This window comes from Vulpes lagopus, chromosome 8, assembly GCF_018345385.1.
Source record: "Vulpes lagopus strain Blue_001 chromosome 8, ASM1834538v1, whole genome shotgun sequence".
Lineage (NCBI taxonomy): Eukaryota > Metazoa > Chordata > Mammalia > Carnivora > Canidae > Vulpes > Vulpes lagopus.
This window is the reverse complement of record NC_054831.1, coordinates 7,399,719-7,424,790: the sequence shown is the minus strand read 5'-3', so window position 1 is coordinate 7,424,790 and position 25,072 is coordinate 7,399,719. Positions and strand designations below refer to the sequence as shown.

Here is a 25,072-nt window from a genome sequence, read left to right as displayed (position 1 = left end):
TTCAGAGGTGTGAGTGTGAGATGTCCGTGGAACAGCTGAGTGGCATGTCATTCTGGAGCTCTAAGAAGTCTAGGTGGCTGGCACAGAATAAGGAGACCAAAGCACAGAGATGATGTTTGAACTCCTGAGAGTAGATGAGACAGTCCAGGGAGAGAATAGGATGACCAGAGAAGGCAGCCCAGGGCAGGACTAGGAGACATGCCAACGTATAAGGGACAGGAGAGGAAGAGGAGCCTGAGAAGGAGTAGTCAGTCACACTGCTAGACATGCTCAAGCCATGGAAGCATGTGTCAAGGAGGGAGAAATCATTAGATCTCAGATGCCCTGTAAGGTCAGGCCAAGTCAGGCCTGGATTTAGCAACACAATGGTCATTAGTGAGGCAGACAAAAGCAGCTATTTTTTGCTGGTGAGGTACATTTGCAGCATTATTCCCTGATGTTCTGGATCAAAAGCAATGTCCTGGTCAAGAAGAGCCCCTGTCACCACTGTCTGGTCTTAGCAGTGACCCAAGTCTGGAAGGCCTTGGCTTGGTCCACAGAGGGGTAGCACAGTCCCTGGCTGTATGAGGTGCAGCCCCTTCGGGTACTGAGGGAGAGTCATTCTGCCGCAAGCTGAGGAGGACACATGGGAGTAGCTGGATCCTCAGGACTCATGGTGAAGTTGACCTGCAGTCGAGGACTTAGTAGTTGTTGTCCAGCCAGGCTGCAAGCAGCGAAGGGGAGTGTCAGCAGGAGCCCAGAGAGACCCAGGGACAGGGAGGTGGCTGGGAACAAGGCTGGTGAAAGTCACCAATGGGATTTCTAAGTCCCTGACCGTGAATGGCTTCTGTTGAATCTCCTAGAGATAGGGAGAGATTTTGAGCTGCGGCTCCTGAGATGAACAATTGAGTTGTATCATCTTGGAGTCTAGGGGAGGGGAAGGTAAGAAGAGGAGCAGAGACTCTGAATCTGACCTGGTTTTGAATCCGGGGGTGATTACTTACCAGGCAGGTAACCTTGGATGAGTGACTCGGAACCTCTGTGAGCCTCAGATGATTCATCTGTGAAATTCAGTTTGTGTGCCTGTGTCAAAATTATATTAATGTATGTGGAACCCTTGGCTTGGAGGAGACCTTAAGCAGCCACTACTGCTGTCCTTCTGATCACCTTATGATCGTTGTCAGCACTGTGTTCATAAGCTGATCCTGGTGCCAGAGCACTTTCACCTGTTGTCACTGAAGTGGCAAGATGTAGAGCAAGTGGCTTCAGTAGTCAACGCCCCACCCGAGGGTTATGTCAGCGGCCACCAGGCAGGGACACCGCTGGAAAGTGCCTGAACTGGCTGGGAGGCTGGCTGAGACAAGGTGGTTTTTAAGCCGCTGCTTTCAGTTCCATTTGTGTTTTAATTGGATGAAGCAGCTCTCATGTCCTCTCAGGTTCATTCCAAGGAGCATTTGTATTCATTTAAGTTTGTGGGCACTGAGCAAGGCAAGCCAGACATGGCCAGCCCCAGGGGCTCTGCTTCCCCGGCTCTTCAAGAACTTTCTGGGGTTACCTTAACCTGTAGGTGAGAACTTTTTCACATAAAAAAAACTGTTTTAAAGAATTCTTTTATATGGAAGACAATTTTTTTTTTTTTTAAACATCAAATCGATCCTAAATGTCTTGGCAGCAGATACTACAGAACGTTTGGATTTATATTTTCTCTTTCATAGAATAAAACCTTCAGTGCCACTGCCTCAAGAGCTCTGCAAGTTCACATTATGTAAATACATGTAGTAAAATATTTACTTAGGGTTTCCACACCAAAAAAAGGGTCCAAAGGAGAGAATAAGAGAGCTTCTCTTTGCTGGTCTTAGAGGCTCTGCTGGGAATTCTGAGTGAAATTTAAGCCTCTGAAATATGTTTTGATTGGCCTTCTTCATGTTTTATCTCCCGTAATGAACTCTTTGTCAGTTTGTCAATTTTGACTAAGGACAGAAAGTTCATGTGTAGTAACAACACACAGACTGAATTTAAAATTATGGTTTATATCATGATGTAATAATCCTCTCCTTTCCCTTGGTCAATATTTACCTGTTAGGCCAATATATTATAATTCTGACTTCAAAAGAAGACACTTTATTTTACCTTCCCCAAGTGTTGGTTTTAGATACTTGTAATATCAAAATTGGAAGTTGAGCCGTCTGAGGCTCTTGGCCACATTCTCTTAGGGTTGAGTTCCTCGATCATTGCAGGGCAGGTGTCCTTGCTCCCAGTGACCCAACAGCACAGCTGTGTGGCTCTTAGAGTAAGGCCGCTGACCTCTGAGCCACACTCCTTTCTCTTTGCTTTCCAGATGGCCCTCTTCTCTGTGGGAAGTAGGTCTTTAATATTATCCCACTGCAGCCAAGATCTCCTAGATGGACTTCAGTTCCCCAATGTGTTAACATTACAATACTAGGCAGAAAAACCCAATGAACGCCCTGTAGGAGGGTGGTCCTCGAGTGTGAGACAGATGAGGAATGGGGAATCTTAAGTTCTGTTCTGTCCCTGAGCCCCTTCTTTTAACTACCCCATGCTTAAACAATTTTCCATTTGAAAAAAACTGAAGGAAGAGTGGTCCCCCAGAGAAGAAGAAATAGGGGGATAATAAATTGCTTCAAAAATCTGCAGATAAAATGTGTGACACTTTCAGGTTGATTATCTAGGCAGCCAGAAGCAAGTAGTGATGTGCTCGGAAGCTCTTCTGAATCAACTTGGGTATCAGTCAGGACTCTTCCTGTGAGTCATAACTGAAAGGGAACTGATTGATTCATGAACTGCCAAGTCAATAGGTAGACTAATTTCACATTCAGCTGGATCTTAGAGTTCAAATGAGGCCATCATGACTCTCCCTTTATTTCCTAGACTCTTTATTTTCTATATTGGCATGATTATGTGGCATAGATGTTTCCTTGGCAGCTCCAGACCTATGATGGTCCTTACTGTCTGGGGTCCCAAAAGAGAAATCCTCTTTCCTGAAGTCACTATAAACAAGCATAAGGTGTAGTGGAATTACATCAAGCATATATTTAAAGATTTTATGTATTTATTTTAAAGAGAGAGGGAAAGCATGTGTAAGCAAGCAGGGGTGAGGGAGGAGCAGGGGGGAGGAAGAGGGAGAGAAAGGGGAAGATTCTGAAGCAGACTCCATGTGCTCAGTGCAGAGCCCAATGTAGGTCTCCATCTCATGACAAGATCATGACCCAAGCTGCAACCAAGAGTCAGATGCTCAACCAACTGAGCCACCCAGGCACCCCAAGCATATATTTAAATGTAAGCAAATTCGCCTTTGTGTTGATATCAGTGTGCCTGTCTGCCCATGATGTACTCGTCATACTACACCCTTATTTTACATGTGTAATCTTTTTTGGATTCTGTCCATTTTCATATATGTATGTAAGTGTGTATAGTCACATATGGTGCATGTGAGAGATGATTCATGGGATGTTCAACCTAACCATCCACTCAACCACATTTTTAAGTGATTCCACCAGCCTACATCATCTGCCCGTCTCTCTGGTAGAACTGGTAGGCAGGACCTGCTGAAAAACAGCCCCACCAGGAAGGGACAGAGCAGTTTACAAGGGTCTTTTATCAGAAAAGACAAGACAACAGGCAAACAAACCAGCTATTGATTGATTCATTCACTCAACAGGTATTTACTGAGTGCTCACTATTTGTCAGGCATTCTTCTAGGTACTGGGCTGAGACCAGTGAACTTTACACAGAAGATTCTGCTTTGTTGGAGCTTACATTGTAGGAAGAGAGGCAGACAGTACATATGTAAGCCAGTAAAGATATGCTGTGGTGTCTGGCAGAGATGAGTGCTCTGAAGAAAAGACAATGGTAATCATCTTCATTGATAGATTAGGTGCTTTGACCATGGCAGGTAGAAGAAACAGGAGGCAGAGAATCTCCTCTTGTTCTAAAATTCTCTTTGAATTGATCCTTAAAAGATAAGAAGGAATTTGATAGGCAGGTCCTGTTGAGATGATCCCAAACATAAGAAGAAAAAAACATGAGCCAAGCAAACATCTCAGTGGGATGAGATAAGGTCTGTTCTGGGAATGGAAAGAGGTGTCCCATGACAGCTGCGTGCAGAGATGTGAAAGGGGAAGGTGGAAGGCTGACGAGGTTGGGGGACACCAAGGGAGGATGTGGCTTCCAGGCTAAGGAGTGCTATCACCAGGTCCATGGCTGAGAAGAGTCCAGGCCACAGTGCACAGGGCTAGGTGAGAAGGGGCAGAATCAAGGAAGGAAGGCCAGGTATAGGGCTCGACGTGAAGACTGTGGTCAGAATGGACAGGAGGAACAGAGACTTCAGAAACAATCTGTGGGAATCAGAGATTCATTCATTTCTAGTGCCCTGAAAGGGCTTGTTCACCATGCCAAATGAGTCTGCCTTTGCAAGTCAGCTGATGTTTACAAACACAAGAGGCCTTTAGAAACAGGAGACATCTTGCGAAGATGGTTAATGTTGTTTCTGGAAGATAAAAATCTCACTGTCTGTTAGTGTATGGTGAGGAACATAACCATGCAAATCACTGGGGGAGCAGGTGGAGAGCCCTGCAAGACTGGAAACAGTGACCCACACCTCAGGTCCCATGGCCTCTGAGAGTGCGCGCAGTCCTAGGAGTGATTCCCGGGGGGAATGGCCCTGCCTTCCATCCCACACTGATCAACTTCCTTCTGCATTTACAGGCAACTTTGAAGTGGGGGTTCATATTGCGGATGTCAGTTACTTTGTTCCCGAGGGATCCCCTCTGGATAAAGTAGCTGCTGAGAGAGCTACAAGTGTCTACTTGGTTCAGAAGGTAAGTCTCCCGTTTCTTGGATTGAAAGGCATCCTATTTAGTCTGCCCCCTTTGTTTCTCTTTTCTTACCAAAAAAAAAAAAAAAAAAAAAAAATCACGAGGAACAGCAATCTCATCTGAATATCTTTTCTCACATCCAATGAAATCTTTTAAAAAAGGTTTTCTTTGAAAAAGTTATTTCCCCTCTGTGGTTGCATGTTTTTCTTATATATTTAAGATGAACCAAACTGAAAAAAGATACCACAGCAAGACGCAGGGACCCATCTCAGGTTTCAGATTGGTCCTGCCACCTAAGTCACGCAGACAGGTGCTCATGTTCAGAAAGAAATGAGGAAAAGTAACTGCTTTCAAGCTATTGTTTCAAAGTGGGGCTTTGCAAAGTCAGCCCACACCAGCCACAGTTTTTTTTTAAATGTTTTTACAACACAGCCACATGCTGTAATGTGGCACTGTAACGTCTACGACATTGTCACACTATGACAAGAGAATGGAATCAAATGCCTTTTGAGAAAAAGTTTCAGGCCCTTTTCTAATCTGCTTCTGACCTGCCCTTTACAAGATAATCTGGAACCTCAGAGATGGAAAAGCATTTTACCAAAAATGTACAGATGACAAATAAGCATGTGAAAAGATGTTCCACATCATATATTACCAGGGCAATGTAAATTAAAATAACAGTGTAATACTACCTAAAAAAACAACAACCCAGGAACGATTCAGTACCCATCCACTGTAGAGTGAACAAGTAAATCGTGGTAGATTTGCACAGTAGAACTCTATAGAGCAGTGAGAATGAACAGCTGCCTGACAATGAATGACAACTCCACACATAAACATGGTGGAAGAAACCAGGCACAGGTGCACCCACTGTAGGGGTCCATTTGTGTAAAGTTCAAAAATGGGCAAAGCTACTAGGAGTCTGGATAGTGGTGACCTTTGGAGAAACAGAGCCAAATGATGAGGGGACTGCTAAGAGTAATTAGTACCCAGATCACTAATTACATGAGCTTTTACAAGAGTGAAAATGCACAAGCTTTTCCTTTATAACTTATGCACTTGTACGTGTATTATACTTTAATAAAAATGTTTTCATTTTGAAGCTTTTTGGGGGATGACTATTAGTCCACTCTGGCTCCTTTTAGTGTAGGAACCCAGTCTACTCAGACAAAGGAGCCACTCAAAGACCAGGTCCCTCACTCATAGCTTGGCTTTCCTGAGAACACAGCTCTGATATTTGTACATTGCTTACACTTAATATAACCTCATGTTGCAGACATCCCATCCATACCTCCTGCCCAAAAATGCAGTAGGCCAACTCCTGGCCTTTGCCTGGCCCAAGGCTTCTGACAACAGAGATCAGACTCCAAAATCCCTTATATCTACAGAACTGTAATGTTATGATGGAAAGAGAAACAGAAGTGGCAATCTCTTAGATTTTCAAGGCCACAGAAAGTGAATAAATGTGAATTGTTCTCCCCATGTAGAAAAATTTAACTCTGTCATTCAGATTCAAATAGTTAAGAATCCCAGACACAATTAGAGGTTCTTCTGCTAAGCAGGTGGCTTTCCCTTATCTAGGTTTTGCATTCTCCTTTTATAACCAGGAATTCTCTTTCAAAATCAGAAAATGGAAAAATAAAATTGGGTTAAATAACAAAGCACATTTCCTTTCCTATTCTCTTTACTTTGGTTTCTTGATTGCCGCAGTTCTAGAATTTCCCTTCAAGACTGCAGAGTTGGGGCTCTGCTCCTGACCTCTAAAAGTGCAGAGCTAGGTGGCGGAAGGGCCCATGTGCCCCTGAGTGGCTGTGGGCTCCCGCTGCCCGCTGCCCGGCTCGGCCCCCAGCTTGGCTGGAGCAAGTGGCGCCAGCCCACAACCTTGGACAGCAGAAGCTGTGCATTCTGGTTCCTTTGAACCACTGCTCTGACCTTTCTTCCTACTCATTTTTGTTTCTTAAAGGACTGTGTCCAGGAACTTTTCTGCTGTTTTCACTTTTCTTTGCCTGTAAAGGTCTTCTTAAAAGCTGGATGAGCTGCTTTCCTCTTCCTCCAGATTCTCTGCTTTCTCATTTGGCAGAATCAGTTCTCCCAACTTAATCAGATGGGGGAAGGCATACGTGTGTTGGGGGTGGGGGGCCGGGTAGTTCCCACCTATGGGGAATGCGGCCTCAATTTCTTTCCATCAAGCGCTGCTGGCTTATAAGTAACTGATACCAGAATTACAGTCTAAGCTTGATTTGGGGTATCATCCCATAGATCAAGACTATACAACAGATGTTGGGTCCAGATTCCATTTTACTTGTCTTTAAAATGAAATTCTTTTTGTTGGGATTTTACTTACAGTAATAAGTATTTGGTTATTCTCAGTAACAATGGAGTGTACTCAGGAGGAAAGATAAATTGAAATATTGCCCATTTAAGTCCCATGAAAGGATACACTCTTTCTTTTTGACAAAAATTAGGCATCTGTTCATTTTACCGACAGAGGCACCCAGGCACACTTTGGCATCTGTTCGTCAAAGGGACAAGTGTCTACCTGAGTTCAGGCCTGTCCTTCTCAGAAGGACATGAAATCTACCCAGTGAGTGTCTCTTGTCTTCCCTGAGAGGGAAATACAATGAAACTGTAAAATGTAAGGTCATTTTTAAAAATAAGTGAATTAAGTTTTAAAAGTAAAAGAAACGCTAAACAGTTGAAACCTAAAGCTAAATTGTCTGCCTGTTGGCCCTAATTCTCATGTTATTTTAGGTGTGAAACAGCTCAAATGAAAGTTCGCCCATAAATCTCTACGATATTTTATTGGTACTGCTTTATAATAGAGATCAAAGATCGGGATTGGAAGCCTGTCTTAACGTGGAGTCCAAAGAGTTTTAAGATGTTCCTTTCTGACCCCAGCAGGTTGTCAGAGTGTTGATGTTTTGTTAATGTCCAACTGTGTAGCAAAGAGTTGATCAAATTCAGAATTCATGGAAGTGTTGATATGAAAAAGAAAACTCTTTAAACAGAGATGTTGGCTGGCAAATGAATTATCTCTTTCCTTTTAAGTTGTTTCAGTGTGTGAGTGGAGAGCTAGCAGTACCTTACTGTTAAAACCTCGAAGTCCTCAGAGAAAAGGAGAAAAACTGCCTAAGTTCTCAGGCTCTGACAGCCAATGAGCTCCAAGGGTGTGAGGGAGTTTGGGAGCCAGCGAAGGCCTGGGCTGGAAGGGGCAGAGGAGGTCCGTGCTGCCCCTCCCAGCTGGGTCACGGACATCTAGCTCCCCTGGGCTCTGGGAGCCCCCCTGTCACTGCCAGTCCCTCCTGATCCTCTTGGCGTGGATGGTCGATTATTCCCCTCTGTGGCCCTTTCCGTTGGTCACAGGGCTGTCCTGGCTAACCCGTTGCTGAACTTGGCCAGCCTGCCCGCTGTGGCTTTAGCAGATGTTTCTGCTCTCTGAGGCTAATATAAGATTTTATAGTCTTGTTGGTACCCCCACCCAGCTGCCTTGGGCAGTGGCGTATTTACCTAAATGATCAGTTTCTCTCAGTTCTCCCAAGCCCTGGTCCAGAATGCTTAGAAAGTCGGTGTCCTGTCACCATGTCCCTTTTTTTTTTTTCCATGACCAGCTTTTAAGCTGTATTCTGACCCAACTTTGATGCTGGCCTGAAACATACTTAAGGAGACCAAGCACCCTCTAAGTGCCTTTCCTTTCTTTCTCTGCTGCCTGAAGTGCTGCCTGTCTTCGTCTGCTTCGTAGTCGTCGAGGATCTGCTGTGTGCCAGGTGGCAGGTGTATAAAAGTGGGGGAGATGCTGATCTTGCCCTGGGGAAGCCAGAGAAGAAGGGTCATGTAACAAGCACAGTATGCTGGCCATGTGCAGGTACAGAAGGACTGCCAGAGTGAGGAAGTATTAGGGAAGAGAGAGAAGGTATACCTGCCCGAGTTGGTAGTAGGAGAGGAGCTTCCACAAGAGCCAAAATGGCTTCACCAAGCTGTCGATTTTTTGAGCAATGTCTCAAATTTTGAGTTGAAAATTTCTAGGTAGACATGTGAGTGGAGAGGACATTCCAGATAGCGGCTCGAAAAAGCATGGGATGCGCAAGGAGCAGGATGTAGTTTAGGATTGCTGGGGTAGAAATTGCAGGAGGAGCCAAAAGATGAAGCTATAACAAGAAGCCTGAAGTGGCAGGCTGAGGAGGATGGGCTTCATCTTGAGGGCAATTAGGGCAGAGACATGGCCCTCTTTGTCTCAAGTAGAAAATCACCTCAGCAACCATGTGGTTGAAGAATAGTGAGGCCAGAGGGAGAAAAACTGTTATCGATACCAGGGCCCTTTCTCTCTTTCCCTCAGCCATGGCCCCTTGAGGCTTTGAATAATGGCCCCAAAACACACAGGGATTTTTTTGCTCACAGAATTGTAGGAGAGTTTATCAACTGGACCCCAGGAGAACTAGAGTAGTAGATGTCTTCAGCCTGGTATTAAAATAGACATCGTGAGCAAGGGATGTCCACCTGCATTCCCTCCCTGTCTAGCACAGCAAAGAGTTGAACTAAGCAAATAGGGGAAGTTGGCTTCCCCCTGTCATCTTTGCTTTCTCCTTGGAGACAGGGTCTGGATGCCCTCTGCCAGCTTCTTGTTGAGAGCTCTTGGCCACCGTTGACCATTGACCACTGATCACAGAGGGTCCAGACTTCCCCGGAGACCATGCCACCCCATCCAAGGTATTTGGACCTTCCCTCATGAGCAGGACAAGCAAAGAATAAAATTACCAAATTCAGTTCATCAGCTATTGAAAAGATAAAGGCCATGTGTCCTACTATAAGTGAGATTGCAAATTATCATGGGGCAGAATAGAGTAAGAAGTTGCAGAAGTCTGAAGAATAATAAGGAACTCTGCCCCAGAATAATTTCTACCCCAGATCTCGGCTGCTGGCTTAGGAGACTTTTAGAATATAACCCAAGAGAGATGAATATGTCCATACTAAAAAATGGAGAGGAAAGAAGACTCATTTGAGAGAGATTTAGATGTAAAACCTACAGGACCCGGGGACAGATTGGATGTAGCAGGAGGAGGAGAGTGGAGAAATCACAAGAGAACACCCAGTTGTGCTCCATGGGAGAGATGTGTGTATATGTGGTTTGGTTTTGTTTGCTTGCTTATTTAACTGGTAACCAGATGCTGCTCTTATTAGAGATAGGAAATACATCATAGCAACAGTTGCAGGGAAGAAAGTGCTGAACTTTGTCTTCTTCTTCTTTTTTTTTTTTTTTTGTTTTTTGAACTTTGTCTTCTTCATGTGAGGTTTGAAGTATGTGTGGGACGTCCAAGTCAAGGTGTTCGGAGGGCAGGGTAGTTAAAGGGATCTGGAGTTATCAGGAGATGCAGGGCTGTAAATGCAGTATGGATGGGACTTGTGTATCCATGGAAGTGCAACCCTAGGGGTGAGGGAGCCCCCGGAGAACACGTTCAGGGAGAAGGAAGGAGAACAGGGGGCAGAGGGTGAGAGCACTAACATTTAAGGGGCCAGCCAAGAAGGGGGTCCAGTGAGGACCAGTGCAGCAGGAGTCTGAGAGTACCCACTAGCTCTGTGTTTCAAAAAATATATGTGGGGCAGCCCAGGTGGCTCTGCGGTTTAGCGCCACCTTCAGCCCAGGGATTGAGTCCCACAGTGGACACCCTGCATGAAGCCTGCTTCTCCCTTTAAACAAAAAATATATGTACCTAAAGCATGTAATATTTTACCTGATGTCAGGTCATTTATGAGTGCACAGAAGGAAGACAAAGGTTTTGAACCAATATGTTAACATTGTTTATTCTAAGGCATGAGGCCTCACAGTTTTTATATTCTCATGTTTTGGTTTGTTATCACCTAAAATTCCTACCACAAACTTATTTTTGTAATTTAAAAATGTCATATAGAGGGCCACCCAGCTGGCTCACTCAGTCAGTAGAGTGTATGACTCTTGATCTTAAGGTTGTAACTTCGAGCCCCACATTAGATATAGAGATTACTTTCTAAAAAATCTTAAAAATAAATAAATAAAAATAAAAATGTCACATTGAGTTGAGAAATGAAAGGAATATGTGAATGAAAATAGGAAGCATGGGGATGCCTGGGTAGCTCAGCATTTGAACGTTTGCCTTGGGCTCAGGGCATGATCCTGGGGTCCTAGTATAGAGTCCCACATCGGGCTCCCTGAAGAGAGCCAGCTTCTCCCTTTGCCTATGTCTCTGCCTCTCTCTCTGTGTCTCTCATGAATAAATCAAAAAATAAAATCTTAAAAAAAAGACTTGCCAAGGTTGAAATTTAACCTTCAAAAAAAAAAAAAAAAGAAAAGAAAATAGGATGCATGAACTATGTTGAGAACCTTAATGACGTAAAGAGGGACATCCAGAGTGGGAGAGGGGAGTGTTTTTTCCGGTTGCTAAGAATGGGAGACTGATCCTGTGATTATGGTCTATGGGAAAGACAGCGCCGAAGACGTAGCCGATGGAGAAGCTTTGGCAGGGCGGGGTGGATCAAAGCCCAGACCTTGCACAGAGAGGACACTGAGCTCCCAGGGGACTGAGGTGCACACATGCAGAGCTGAAGAGGGGTGTTGGGAGGAAGGGGCTGGAAGGGTGTTTGGGAGGGGCTGTGTCCAATGGTCTCTGTTTTCTCTGTGAAGACAAGAGTTAAGAGAGTCTTGGGATGGAGTCTCAAGGCTTGGAGGAAAGAACCAGCCCCAAATGAGGGAAAGGTCTGCCAGCCTCCAGTGAGGTAGGAGCTGAACCTGGCTTTGGGGACAGGGTCCAGTGACTGGCTATCACTGCTCAGCTGTGAATTACAAACACAGGAAAGGCAGATCATGGGACTGACCGTGGGGCTGTAGAGTTGGGACAGTGGAAGTAGGGGAGTTTGAGAACTTTGAGGGACTTATCCCCGGGGTCTGTACCTTGGAGTGAAGCTCATGAGCACAGTGCAGACCCGACTGGGACAACCGTCCAGGGGCTGGGGGATGCATAAGTGGTCGGGTGACGCTAATGACAGCCAGCAGTTTCTCAGCCCCCAGAGGGACTTTCTTCTCTTTTCCACTTGCCCACTGTTTTCGGCACTCATCACCCCTACCTCCGAGTCTCCCCAAGCTCTGTGGCAGATACCATTTAGCTGCTGAGCATGTGGAGACCACATGCTGTTGTACAGGTGGGGCTCCCCTGAAATAACAGGACTTGTATTTGAGGAGGCAGCTTATTGGGAGTGGCTGCCTGTCTCTCCAGCCCTCCTCCCATGGGGGTCCCTGCTGTGCTATGGACTTGACACATGTGCCAAGTGTGTCAAGTGGGAATGGAGCTCATTCCCAGTGACCTTGGCAGAAATCAGGCCCAATTTATGAGAGGTCATGGATATGCCAAACCATAGAAGGATTGTAACATCGTCATTCCTTCACCTTTGAAAGAGAAATAACTGTCCATTTGTAAAACTATATGCACATAAAGACTGTTTTCTCTGAATACCATCTAAATTCTGCTCCATGATCGGCTGAAAGTTATTTGAAAGAAATACCCTTTACAAATTAAAGATAACTATACTACCTGAAAATGTTTTAATGTTTAGCTTCTTCATAAGCACTTAGGTTATTTGGCATCTGAATATTAAAATGTTGTCCTCTATATAAGATATAAGGTACCAGGGTGCCTGAGTAGGTCAGTCAGCTAAGCATCTGCCTCCAGCTCAAGTCATGATCTCAGGGTCCTGGGATTGAGACCCGAGCCAGGCTCCCTGCTCAACAGGGAGTCTGCTTCTCCCTCTGCCCTTCCCCCCTGCTTCTGATCGATCTCTCTCTCTCTCTCTCTCTCTCTCTCTTTCTCTCTCTCCCTCCCCCCTCCCTCCCCTCCCTCTTTCTCTCTCCCAAATAAATAAATAAAATCTTAAAAAAAAAAGATACAAGGTGCCAAGCAGTGTTTATAACCTGGGCAGCCACTGAGTTATAAACTAGTTAAAAACTACTGTAGTAGTTTTTAGGAGAGGATAGTCACAGCTCTTTATCTTATACTTGAAATACCAGCTGTCTATGAAATTTTTATGTAAATATGTTTAAGTAGAAGTCCACTATGTATTTCATAAAATGTTTTATGCAATGCAATAAATAGTAAACACAGAAAGAATGATTCATTTTCTGGACAAAAGTCAGTCATTTGCAGACAGACTGCCTGCTGTGTGTCATTTCTGAGGGTGCTATGGTGTAGAGGAAGAGTAAGGCACATAAAGAAGCAATTGGGGTGTGCTAAGAGCTATAGAAATGTCCCAGAAGAGCTGAGAGGGTGGAATAAGTTTCTGACCTTTCAGAACTGCCTCAGATCCTTTTTGTAAGAACAAAAGTGGTGGGGAAAGTATACAGAACATTGTACATCCTCCCCCAGGGGAATCTGGATAAGCCTTTGAGGAATTATGATGAGCCGAATCTTCAAGGATGTGCAAAAGTTGACCAGATGCAAAACATCCAGAAAGATGTCCCAGCAAGAGAGAACAATTTGGCAAGAGTTAGAGCAGTCAGCAGGTGTGGCAGACAAATGGTGTGTAGTGAGCACCTGGCTAAGCCAGGTGACCAAAGGACCTGCTGGACCATGGGCTGGCCAGTGAGCTGACTTGTATTGAGCATCTTCAGTATTGTTTTACCAGTAAGGAAACTGAGGCTCAGAATTACACTAGCTTGCCCAAATTGTACAGAAAGTGATGGGCCCAGGATTAGACCTCAGTCTGGCTTCAGATCCTTTGCTTTCTCTTGCATTGTGCTGCTGATGAGTATGGACTTCACTCTATTGGTTGCTGATCTTTAGACTTTTTTTTTTTAAGTGGTAAAGGCCTTTTTGCAAATAAAATCTTAATCCCAAACTACTATATAAGAACAGATCAGTTCATATTTCATTAGCTTAAATTTCTTTGATATTTAAATGTATAACTTATGAGATCAACTGGTGAAAGCAGTGGCTTTCTTTTTAACTAAGCTCTTTCATTTTGAGATAATTTTAGACTTAACAGAGAAGTTGCAAAGACAGTATAAAGAGGTCCCACATATCCTACACCCAATTCCCCTCAGTGTTAACATCTTACAGTAGTACCTCGGGACATTTGTCCTAAGAAGCTGATATTAAAATATTACTATTAACTACAATCTATACCTTACTTGGATTTCACCAGATTTTCCACTAATGTATTCTTTTAGGGTTCAGTTCAGGATACCACATTGCATTTAGTTGCAACAACTTTCTTTTGCCAAACACTAAAACATGAAGCCAGGAATTGCATTATATTCTCATACGCTCAGCTTCGTGATTCACAATTAGATAGTTTCTTGAACACTTTGAAGAAACTCTAGCTATATATAAAGAAGTATTAAGTCCTGGACTACAAGCATGCAGGGTGAGTAGCCTACTACCAAAATACAATTGGTATAATTACCAGCTAATGCAGCCCAGAGAAGAATCCTAGAATGCACACACCACAAATTTGATTTAGTCTGTCTTAGCTTGGGCTGTCATGCAATATGGTATTGACTAGGCAGCTTAAACTACAGACATTTGTTTTTTTCACAGTTCTAGAGGATAGAAGTCTTAGATGAAGATTCCAGCAGTTTGGTTCCTCATAAGGACTCTCTTCCTGGCTTGTAGATGGCCGTGTCCTCACATAGCCTTTTTTCTGTGTCTGTGCAGGGTAGGGGGGAGAAGGGAGTTACCTCTCTCTATTGGATCATGACCTCATTTAACTTTAATTACCTCCTAGACTCTTCCTTCAATGCAGTGACATTGAGGGTTAGGGCTTCCCCCAAAGGAATTTGGATGGGAGAAGAGACAATTCAATCCATAGCACAATCCAAAAGCTGAAGTGATGGGAAATTTTTACGGTTCAGTCACAAGACAGTATGGTATTGAGACTTTCTCCATTTTACACCATATGCTTATGCAGGTAAAATTATATTATTTAGTAAAACACTTAATACTTGGAAGGCAATGTTAAATATATAGATCATATTTTAATACTCAATATTAAATAAGTTAAAGAAAATGTAGTGTCATCTGAACAGAGGATGCAAAAGCAATGGCAAGAAAAAAATTTCAAAAGTGATTGTGTTATAAAAGCTGTTACCTAAGCTGTTTTCAGGTGGTCACTGGATTTTACATAGGTGTTAAAAAGAAATACCACATCCTTCATAATAATGCCAAGTAATGCCATACAATTATTAATTATTTGTTACTAGTGTAGGCTGTGAGTTCTAGAATATACTTTTCCATACAAAATGTTACTTACTGTATTAAAACAGGATACAGGTACCTCACACAGAGTAAGAGGCCACTGGAATTATCTTGCTTTTGCTGACAAACTTAACTGGATAACTTTACCTCAACTAGTGCAGTTATATCTCTTGCCTACTACCTCTCAGTTACTTAATGCAGGGTTACAGCATTACCTGTGTTACGTGTGATTGATACTACGATTCAAGGAGTCAACGGCCAGCATAAATCAAGGGCTATTCCTGTGGCTATTTTTAGTTTGGAAACAGGGTGAATGATGCTGTTAATCAAGAAAAGTACAAAAAAAAAAAAAAGAAAAGAAAAGAAAAGTACAGGATTAGGAATAGATTTAAAGGGAGGAGAGAGTGAGTCTGAAGTGTCTTCAGGGCATCCAGGTAGAGATACAGTCTTCACCTTGGGAACTTTAGAGAAAGCAGGTAGCATTCTGAGATAGTTGTGAAGTCATCATTTGAAAGTAAGTTGAAGAAGGTTGCTTCTCAGCCTTTTGGCTAAGATCAAGTGAAAGTAAGTTGAAGACAATTTTTCTTTTTTTTTTTCTTTTTTTTTTAATGAAAGAGAAGGTATACCACTGGATCAGTTTATTACGGACTAGAAAAATCAATAAAGGGCAGCCCCCGTGGTGCAGCGGTTTAGCGCCACCTGCAGCCCAGGGTGTGATCCTGGAGACCCAGGATCAAGTCCCACGTCGGGCTCCCTGCATGGAGCCTGCTTCTCCCTCTGCCTGTGTCTCTGCCTCTCTCTCTGTGTGTCACTCATGAATAAATAAAATCTTAAAAAGAAAGAAAGAAAGAAAGAAAGATCAATAAAGAGAAGAAATACTTTAGGTTTAAAAAACTACAATATGAGTGACTAGTTGACTACAGTGTTCCTCTAGGAAACTGGTGATATTTTATTGGAGTATCTTGTTAATGTTCAAACAAGAGATTTGGTCAGTTGTGATATTTTCAATCACTAAAGTGTTGATTCTGCAATTTTACTATAATGAAATCCCATCATGAATTTACACTCAGCCCTTGGGTTCTTTGATTTATCCCAACTTTTTTTGGTAAATCATTGACAAATATAATTTTATATATTGAAAGTGTACAATGTAATGATTTAAGATACATGTACATTGTGAAATGATTGCCAATATGAAGACAGTGAACACATCCATCACTTCACAGTTAGCTCTTTTGTGTATGTGTGGTGAGAATGCTGAAGATCTTTCGTCAGCAGATTTCAAGTGTGCAACACCCTATTATTAACTGTAGTCACATTGCTGTACCTTAGATTGTCAGGACTTATTCATCTTATAACTCAAAATATGTGCTATTTGACCTACATCTCCCCATTTCTCCTCCCCCTGGCCACTGCCATGTAAGTGGCACCATACAATATTTGAGTTCCTCTGTCTGGCTTATTTTACTTAGTATAATGCCCTCCCAGGTCCATCTATGTTATCACAAATAATAATATTCCATAATGTATGTGTATATACACATTTCTTTATCTGACAAATGTGTCAATAGACACGTAGGTTGTTTTCATGTCTTGCTATTTGGAATAACGCTGCATTATTCACAAAGAGCACTGATATCCCTTTAAAGTACTGATTCCATCTCCTTGGGGTATACACCCAGAAGTGAAATTGCTGGATGAAATGGTAGTTCTATTTTTAATTTTTTGAGGGACCTCTATATTATTTTCCACAATGGCTACACCAATTTATAGTCCTCCCAACAATGTACAAGTGTTCTCTTTTCTCTACATCCTTACCAACATTTTTTTTTTTTTGGTCTCTTTGGTAATAGCCATTCTAGTAGATGTGAGACGATTTAGAAATTAAGAAAGCAATTCCACTTACATAGCATCAAAAACAATAAAATACTTAGGAATACACTTAACCAAGGGATGAAAGACCTGTGCACTGAAAACTATAAGACATTGATGAAAGAAATTGACGAAAGCACAAATAAGTGTCAAGAGAGACACCCTGTGTTCTTGGATTGCAGGAATTTATATTGTTAAAATGCCCATACTACCCAAAGTTTTCTACAGATTCAGTGTAATCTCTTTCAAATTCCAATAGTATTTTCCACAAAAAAATAGAAAAATATATCCTAAAATTCACACGGAGGCATAAAAGCTAGCCCTGACTAGCTAAGAGCTATCTTGAGACAAGAGACCAAAAAAAGAAAAAAAAGGAGACAAAACTGGAGGCATCACATTTCTGATTTCAAACTATATTACAAAGCTATAACAATCAAAGCAGTATGGTACCAACATAGAAACAGACATATAGACCAATAGAACAGAATAGACAGCTCAGAAATAACCCCATGTGTATATGGCCAAACTAATCCTTAACAAAGGTGCCAAGACCATACAATGGGAAAAGGACAATCTTTCCAATAAATGGTGTCAGGAAAACTGACAGCCACACGCAAAGAATGTAACTGGACCTTCATCTTACACCATACACAAAAATTAGCTTGAATTAAAGACTTAAGTATTAGACCTTGGGCTCTTAAGTATATAGTTCAACTAGAATAGTAGTATCCAAAAGTACAAATCATCCTTGAGTCTAGAGCTTCAGTTTTATTGTGTGGTAAATAGTAGTTATTTTTCAGCTGTAATGTATTTTTTCCCTGGTACTAATTCTTACCTTTCCAGTTCACGTTCCCATTTCTCTAGAGGCTCGTGGAAAAAGTACCAGATGTCATGGTTTTTCTGCAATCTTCAGGGAAAGAAGCTACCTCCATCCTCAGCTTGTTCCAGAAGCCCAAGCTGTTCACCAAAACTCTGCCCTCCGGGCTGCTCCCAAGCCTGCAGTAAACTCCTACAGATTGTAGGAAGGAGCTCATGGGTCTGTTCTCTGTTTGCAGGTTATCCCCATGCTTCCCAGGCTGCTGTGTGAGGAGCTGTGCAGCCTCCATCCCATGTCTGACAAGCTGACCTTCTCTGTGATCTGGACACTAACCCCGGAGGGCAAGGTAATAATTTACACCCCTGACTATTTCATTCAGTGCATCCTGGTGCCGAGATGGAGTCCCGTGATGGGGGGATGAGGGCACTGTAGGGGCAGTTGCCATAGAGAAGAATGGAAAAGAGCCCCCTGCCTCTGAGGAGCTGCCAGTCCATTTAGAAGGCCAGACTAACCTTAAGCATTTAGAAACAAGTTATTTGTTTCTTATCATTTATCAGGTGAAGGAAGAAATTGGGTAAACAAAGTTAAGTAGGGAGGCTCAGTGCAGGAGATAACATGTATGTGAAGGTGAATGTGGCTTGGCAGTGGCTGGAGGAACATCCCGAGCTGCAGCTAGGACAGCAGACCCTATTTTAGGGAAGACATCTAGGGAAAGGGTTGTGAGTTTGGGTAGGTGTTGGGGGGTGGGGCATCAAACTGTGAGGAGCCTCAAATGCCAGTCAAAAGTGAAGTCTGCATGTTAGGGTTCTTCTGAAGTGTCATGAGAAAAGTGACATTTTAGGAAGATTAGTGCCATAGCATTGTGCCGGTGACCTGGTAGTTTGAAGATAAATTGGCACAAGGCTATGCCATAATCAAGCCCGTGGTGATGAAGCCGTGGATCAAGAACAGAAAAGAGAAAAATGTCAGCAGGCATTCCCTAAAGATAGGGCCTAAATAAGACAGATAAATAGAAGATAATTCCAGGAAAAACTGGTCTCCTCCCCACAAACAGAAACAACCCTAAACTTCCAAAAATAAGGCAATGATTAAGTAAGATAGAACATTCTGTAGAATGTGACGCAGTTACTAAAGCTGTGACAAGGACCATGTAAGAGCATAGGAAATGTTTATGCTGTGATATTAAATAGAAGTAAAAAGCAGATATTTAATTATAAAGCGGTTCCAAATAAAGATGGAGGATCAAATACCCACATTTACTTTCATTCCCTCCCAAAACCTCACTAAAACAACAGTGAAGAGATTTTTTTTTTAAGACATAAACCCACAAGGACAAAGAGAATGGGAGAGCAGACAACAGCAACAAAATTTTGGAAGCTTGGAAGCAGATGGATGAGTGGTAACTGACTTAGCAGTCCTGAGAAAGCTGAATCCTGGGCCAACAATAGAGAAAGCCAAGAAACAACCCGATTTTACGTAGCAGAACCCTAAAGAAATTCCAAAATCAAAGGCACCGGGTAACTTCACAAAGTAGGGGAGAGGTGGGTGAGGAAGAAACTGACCATATTGGTTAAAAATTTGTTTAGAAAGATTGTCCCTCCCATAAGTTGAAAGAAGACCAGAAATTTATTCTCTGAACAGGTTAAAGTTCAGGATGTCTGAACTAGAGGACACCAAACACACTTGATGGTAGTGGGCCTTTGGTAGAGACTTGAATGAGTGCTGACATCCTGATTGTTGAAAATCCCAGCTTTCTTTTCCAACCAAGCCCAGAATTCTGGTTGCCAAGCCTTATACCCTTGAGTCAGGAGCTAGGAAACTTTTTTTGAAGAATCTGCCTGTCAAGAAGATTTAAAGATAAGAACCTCAGGGGCTTCTTTACCAATAGCCCCACTGTGTCTCCCTGCAGGAAAGCCTAAAAGGAGGCAACTCCGCTAACACAAGCAGAGCTTTTTAGGATTTCACCAAAAATCAGCATTTTAATATTTTACTTTCACCTATGAAGAGACAACCAAGGAGCGCCTGGCTGGCTCAGTTGGTGGAACATACAACTCTTGATCTTGGGGTGATAAGTTCAGGTCCCACACTGGGTGTAGAGATTACTTAAAAAAGAGACAACCAACACCAAAGCCTCTGCCATGAAATAGAAAAACCAAAGCAAACAAACAGAAAAAAGCAACAAGTGCATTTATATCCTTTGAGAAATGTTTAAAGAAATTATATCATAAGATCTAAATACTTTACAAAAGAAACAGGGGTGAAGAAGAAGAGCTCATTAAAATTTAAAACATGATAGGAGAAATGAAGACTTGAGACTCTGGTTGGCAGATGGAGTTGAGGAATTGTCCCAGAAAGAGATAGAATGGATAAGAAAATTGAAGGACTAGTCCAGGATATCCAATATCTATCTGTTCACTGAGCATTCCAGAAATAGAGAACAGTCGAAATGGGAAAGAAATGACCAACAAAATAATTCAAGGAAATGCCCTTTTACCAGAGGATGTGACTTTCCAGAGAGAAAGAACCAGTGCCCAGTGCTGTGGTGGTGTGCATCATCCCCAGGCCACAATGTTCTACATAGGTATAGAAGACAGTCGATCCAGATTGCAGTGGGCCAGAAGGCTCTAGGAGAGATGTCTTCAAGAAAATGAAATGGTTAAAACATCTATGTATCTGAATTTCTTGAAAAATTATTTAGACCAGCAGTTATAGAACTTGTTGGTCCCCAGAATTCATTACACTAAAAAAATCTTTGATGACCTCAAAGTGGTTTTGTTCATGTGAATTACCACTGTTTACCCTATTAAAATGGAAATTAATAAAAACTTAAACATCAAAGTAATAATAATAAGCCCAATTCATTATGTTAACATAAATAACATTTTATGAAAAATAATTACATTTTCTAGAATTTAGGAGAGAAGCTTGTTTTATATTTTTGTAAATCTTTTCACATCGGTACTAAAGAAGGCATTAAACCAGGTTCTCATATATGCTTCTATATTCAATCTGTTAGGGTAAGTTATTTTGGTTGAATTATAAATGTGAAGAAAATCCAGCTTCAGGCAGATATGTAGGTAGAAAAGAAAGGTGTATTTTAATAGTTTTTTCAAATAATTGTGGATATTTGTCCTTGTACTACACCAGAATGTGGCAGTTTCTTAAAAATTAGTTCCAGTCTAGAATCTGAGACTGTATTTGCTACCACCTAATTCTGTACCTACAAAATTCATATGTTGAAGCTCTAACGCCTCTAGTATGTATTTGGAGGTAGAGCCTATGGGGAAATAATTAAGGTTAAATGAGCTCATAAGGGTGGGGCCTTGATCTGATAGAATTAATGTCTTTGTAAGAAGAGACCAGAGAGCTTGCTCTCTCTCCCTGTCATGTGAGGATCCAGTGAGAAGGTGATCATCTGCAAGTCAAGAAGAGAGCCTCTCTCACTAGGAACCAAATTGGCCTTCCCAGCCTCTAGAATTGTGAGAAACCAGTGTCTGTTGTTTAAGCCCCCCTGACTAGGGTATGTTGTTATGGCAGCCCTAGTAGACTAATACAAAATCAACTGAACTTTTTTTTACTGGGTTTCATTAAAATCTGTCTTATCCTTTAAATGGATCCTTTACCTAAACAGTGATTTTTTTTTATCATGCACTTAGAATGTTTACATCATTTAGAAAATATTAGCTCATTATGCTGATCTTCTTTTTTTTTTTTTTTCATTATGCTGATCTTCTAAATGTGAACATATTTCATTATATATCAGATCACATGGGTTAATATCATTGCTGATCTTAGACAAGTCTTCAAGTATTAGGAAACATGTATCACATGCCAGATACAGGTTTCCAAAATTCTAATTTTGGTGAAAGCTCACATTTTGTCACGGGCAATAAATGATGTCCGTTGTTTTCCTCGAAGTGCCAAAGAACCATAGTTTGAGTGTTACTTGTTCCTTCAAGTAAAAATGGTGTCCTATAAAAAAAGCAATCAGTTCAGCTTATAGCTCAAAGTTATGTGAATGCTTTTCCTCAAGACGACCATCATACTTCAGCAAGCAGCATAACGGAAGAAGACAAGGACTCAAGGATTGAGACATAATAAAACTAAAAACTTTCACTGCATCATCAAGAACATTCCTAAGCTAGCTAACTTTTGTGCCTTTGAGCGAGGTGTTAAAGAGTATTCCAGCCCCTGATACAGTTTTACTCTACCTGATTCATGCCAAGGCAGTGGCACTTTCCCTCACCAGTGCTTTTGTTCTGCCAGGGTAAACGTCAACACATGGGAAAGGACAAAGAATGCCTTAGTATTGTTATGAAAATAGCACTGACCCCATAGGTCCCTCAGGGACCCCCAGGAGGCCAAGTAAATTAAAACAAGACAGTTATTAATTCTAGTGAAAATAAACAAGTTGTATATGAAAGAAAAGTCACCCTTAGTATGTACATAACCATAATAGTTAACTCTGATAGTGATGATATAACTATTGGGAGGGCGAGGGCCTGGAATGGTTGTGTGGATTTGGTTGGGGGAAGGGAGTGCATGTGGAAAGATAAATAAATTCTCTTCTTCTGTAATGAAAGGTTTTGAATAACACCTAAAGGTGAAAAATCTAGAGGTAGTAATCAAGCAGGCAGTATAGAAAGATGGAAGTAGTGCTCGCTTCGGCAGCACATATACTAAAATTGGAACGATACAGAGAAGATTAGCATGGCCCCTGCGCAAGGATGACACGCAAATTCGTGAAGCGTTCCATATTTTTTTTAGGCATTTAGATCATGTTAAGATAGCTTTGGAATAAATTATGTATGAAAAAAAAAAAAAAAAAAAAGAAAGATGGAAGTAAACACTAACAACCTGCTGGAAGAGGTTTACCCTTGGAGAAGAAAGAGACAGAGGGCTGCTGTTTTTCATAACAAGCTTTTAACACTATTTGTCTGCTTGAACTATGGATACTTTAACTTTTCAATTATCATTTTGAAAATTTTCAGGTATACATTAAATTAAAATAGCACAATAAAAACTCATCATCCTTATCTCCCAGATTCACTACTGGCAACCTTTTTTTTTTCTTTTCCTCTTTCTAAACTATTTTAAAACAAACCAGAGACATCATGTCATTTCACTCATATTCTGATATGTGACTTACAAATTTGGACATTTTCTTCTTTTTTTAAAAGATTTTATTTATTTATTTATTTATTTATTTATTTATTTATTTATTTATTCATGAGAGACACACAGAGAGGCAGAGACAAAAGCAGAGGGAGAAACAGGGTCCCTGTGGGGAGCCCCATGTGAGACTCTATCCCAGGACCCCAGGACCATGACCTGAGCCAAAGGCAGGTGCTCAACCACTGAGCAACCCTGGTGCCCTGGATATTTTCTTACCCAACAACAATGCTGTTAGCACACCTGACAATTAATACTAATGTCTTGGTGTCATCAACAACCCAGTCAGTAATTACATTTCCCCAGTTGTCCCCAGCTGATTTGTCACAACTGGAAGCAAAACAAGTTACACACATTACATTTAGTTTTTGCAATTCCTAAATATCTGATTATAAGTTCCTTTATAAGAGTCAAGAAGCAAATATTATGTGAGATACAAAGAAGGAATTGTGAAGACAGTATGCTAGCAATCACATTTTGGGTGGGGGTGGGAACGTGCATGGGGAAAAAAAATGAATGGAAAAAGACCTGAAGGAAATAAAATAGAATGCCAATAGTGGTTGTATTTGGGTTGTAAGAGTATGAGTAATTTTTTCTACTTTTTTGTATTTTCTAATGTTTTTTGAAAACATGTATTAGTTTTATATTTTTATAAATGCTTATTTTTACAAAAGTTTAAATAGAAAATAAAAGCCCATAGAAGAAAACTGACTTGAGTCAACAGAAAAGAACTTTGAATCTGAATTATGCCTGCCAGCATCAAACCCAAGAAATAAAAAGCTGCCTGATCTAATGAGCTACTAAAATATGAGGGTCATAAAAGAAGCACTCGAAAGAGGCAAACTCTGAAAACTCCATTGGTCTTTAAGGTTTCTGTTGGAGGCAGTGTCGAGTGAGCAAGCCTTCTGGCATGTGAGGCCTGGAGAGCAGGTGTGAAGTAGGCACAGGGTCCAGGAGGGCATGCCGGGCCTCCATCAAACCAAGCCAAATAGGAAGCACAAGGATTTGGACTAGGGACTGCCAAGGAGCAAGACCCACTGGCCGCACCCTGCACAGACCAAGGGACCACGTGGTGGGTAGGCCTGGTTGGTTGGTTGTCCTGAGATGTAGTTTCACAGGAGTATCTCTTACTCACAGCCAAGATGCATGAAACGAGAGGTCAGATGCCAGACTCATGTCCAAGTGGTGGGGCTTGTTCAGGACCCTGGCAAGGAAAGTCTGAATTAAGCGGGCATGGGCGGGATGGGGGTGGGGGTGGCCAGGGAGCAGGCAGGAGGGTTAGGGAGCCAGAGGAGGCCATTGAGAAGGAGAGAGGCCAAAGCCTGAGGCCAGGGAGGCCAGGTTTGTATGCGGTGGTGGCTTCTCCAGGGTAATGGCTTGAACCTTCGATTCAGTGGCAATGCACGAGTGGTACGAGGAGACGCATGCTCGGCACCAGGCGCTGGGCATCACCGTGCTGGGCAGCAATAGCACCGTGTCCATGCAGGACGAGGCCTTCCCCGCCTGCAAGGTGGAGTTCTAGCTCCGTTCCCGACACCTACCCCCTCAGCCCAGAATCTGCCACTGTCCCGAGATTCCCCTGCATCAGAAATAAACCAGGTACTCCAAAAAAAAAAAAAAAAAAGTTAGAAGGAGCCAGAGCAGAGCCACCAGCAGCGAGCCACTCCTACTACTGCAGCATGGCCCCAATCTCACCTGGAGTTGACGCAGAGAAAGTTTTGCATTTTTCCTTAGTCTACTAGAATGTCTTACTTTCTGGAGCAGGCATGACCAACTATAGAAAGGCCATTCCAACTTTTTAAAAACACCCACTAGATTTTTTTTTAAAGGAGCCACTAGAAACTCCTGGTCGTATATGCTTTCATTAAGCCAGTGCCCAGATTTTTAGATCAGTAAACTCTGAAGGGTCTGTTTTGGGCACATTTCTCACATATTGCTGGTGAGAGCATTGTTCTCTGATTTAGATATTTACATTGTCATGAGAGAAAACAAACCCAGTTACATCTTGTGCTTTGTAAGATCCAGTTCTGGTACCATGAAATCCACTTTGACCATGTGAGCCAGTGACCTGATGTTCCGAACACCTCCAGCACTTCTGCTCACCCGGCACTAAGGCCCTGCAAAACAATGCCGTGTCCTTGTCCTCCGCTCATCAGAGACCTCTTCATTCGAAGTCACCTTTG

General features: G+C 42.2%; 1 protein-coding gene and 1 non-coding gene across 7 annotated transcripts in view; both read left to right on the top strand.

Annotated features, from left to right (window-relative positions):
- The window catches only part of DIS3L2 (DIS3 like 3'-5' exoribonuclease 2), a 349,588-nt gene that overhangs the window by 240,029 nt on the left and 84,487 nt on the right, over positions 1-25,072 (top strand). For all 6 annotated transcript variants that reach the window (XM_041765744.1, XM_041765743.1, XM_041765745.1 and 3 more), the window contains 2 exons: positions 4,705-4,817; positions 17,956-18,063. In XM_041765744.1, coding sequence (XP_041621678.1) covers positions 4,705-4,817; positions 17,956-18,063 — 221 coding nt within the window. The remainder of the gene's footprint in view (positions 1-4,704; positions 4,818-17,955; positions 18,064-25,072) is intronic.
- LOC121498269 lies at positions 22,373-22,479 on the top strand. Its single transcript, XR_005989666.1, has one exon. It is a non-coding gene; the product is annotated as a U6 spliceosomal RNA (small nuclear RNA).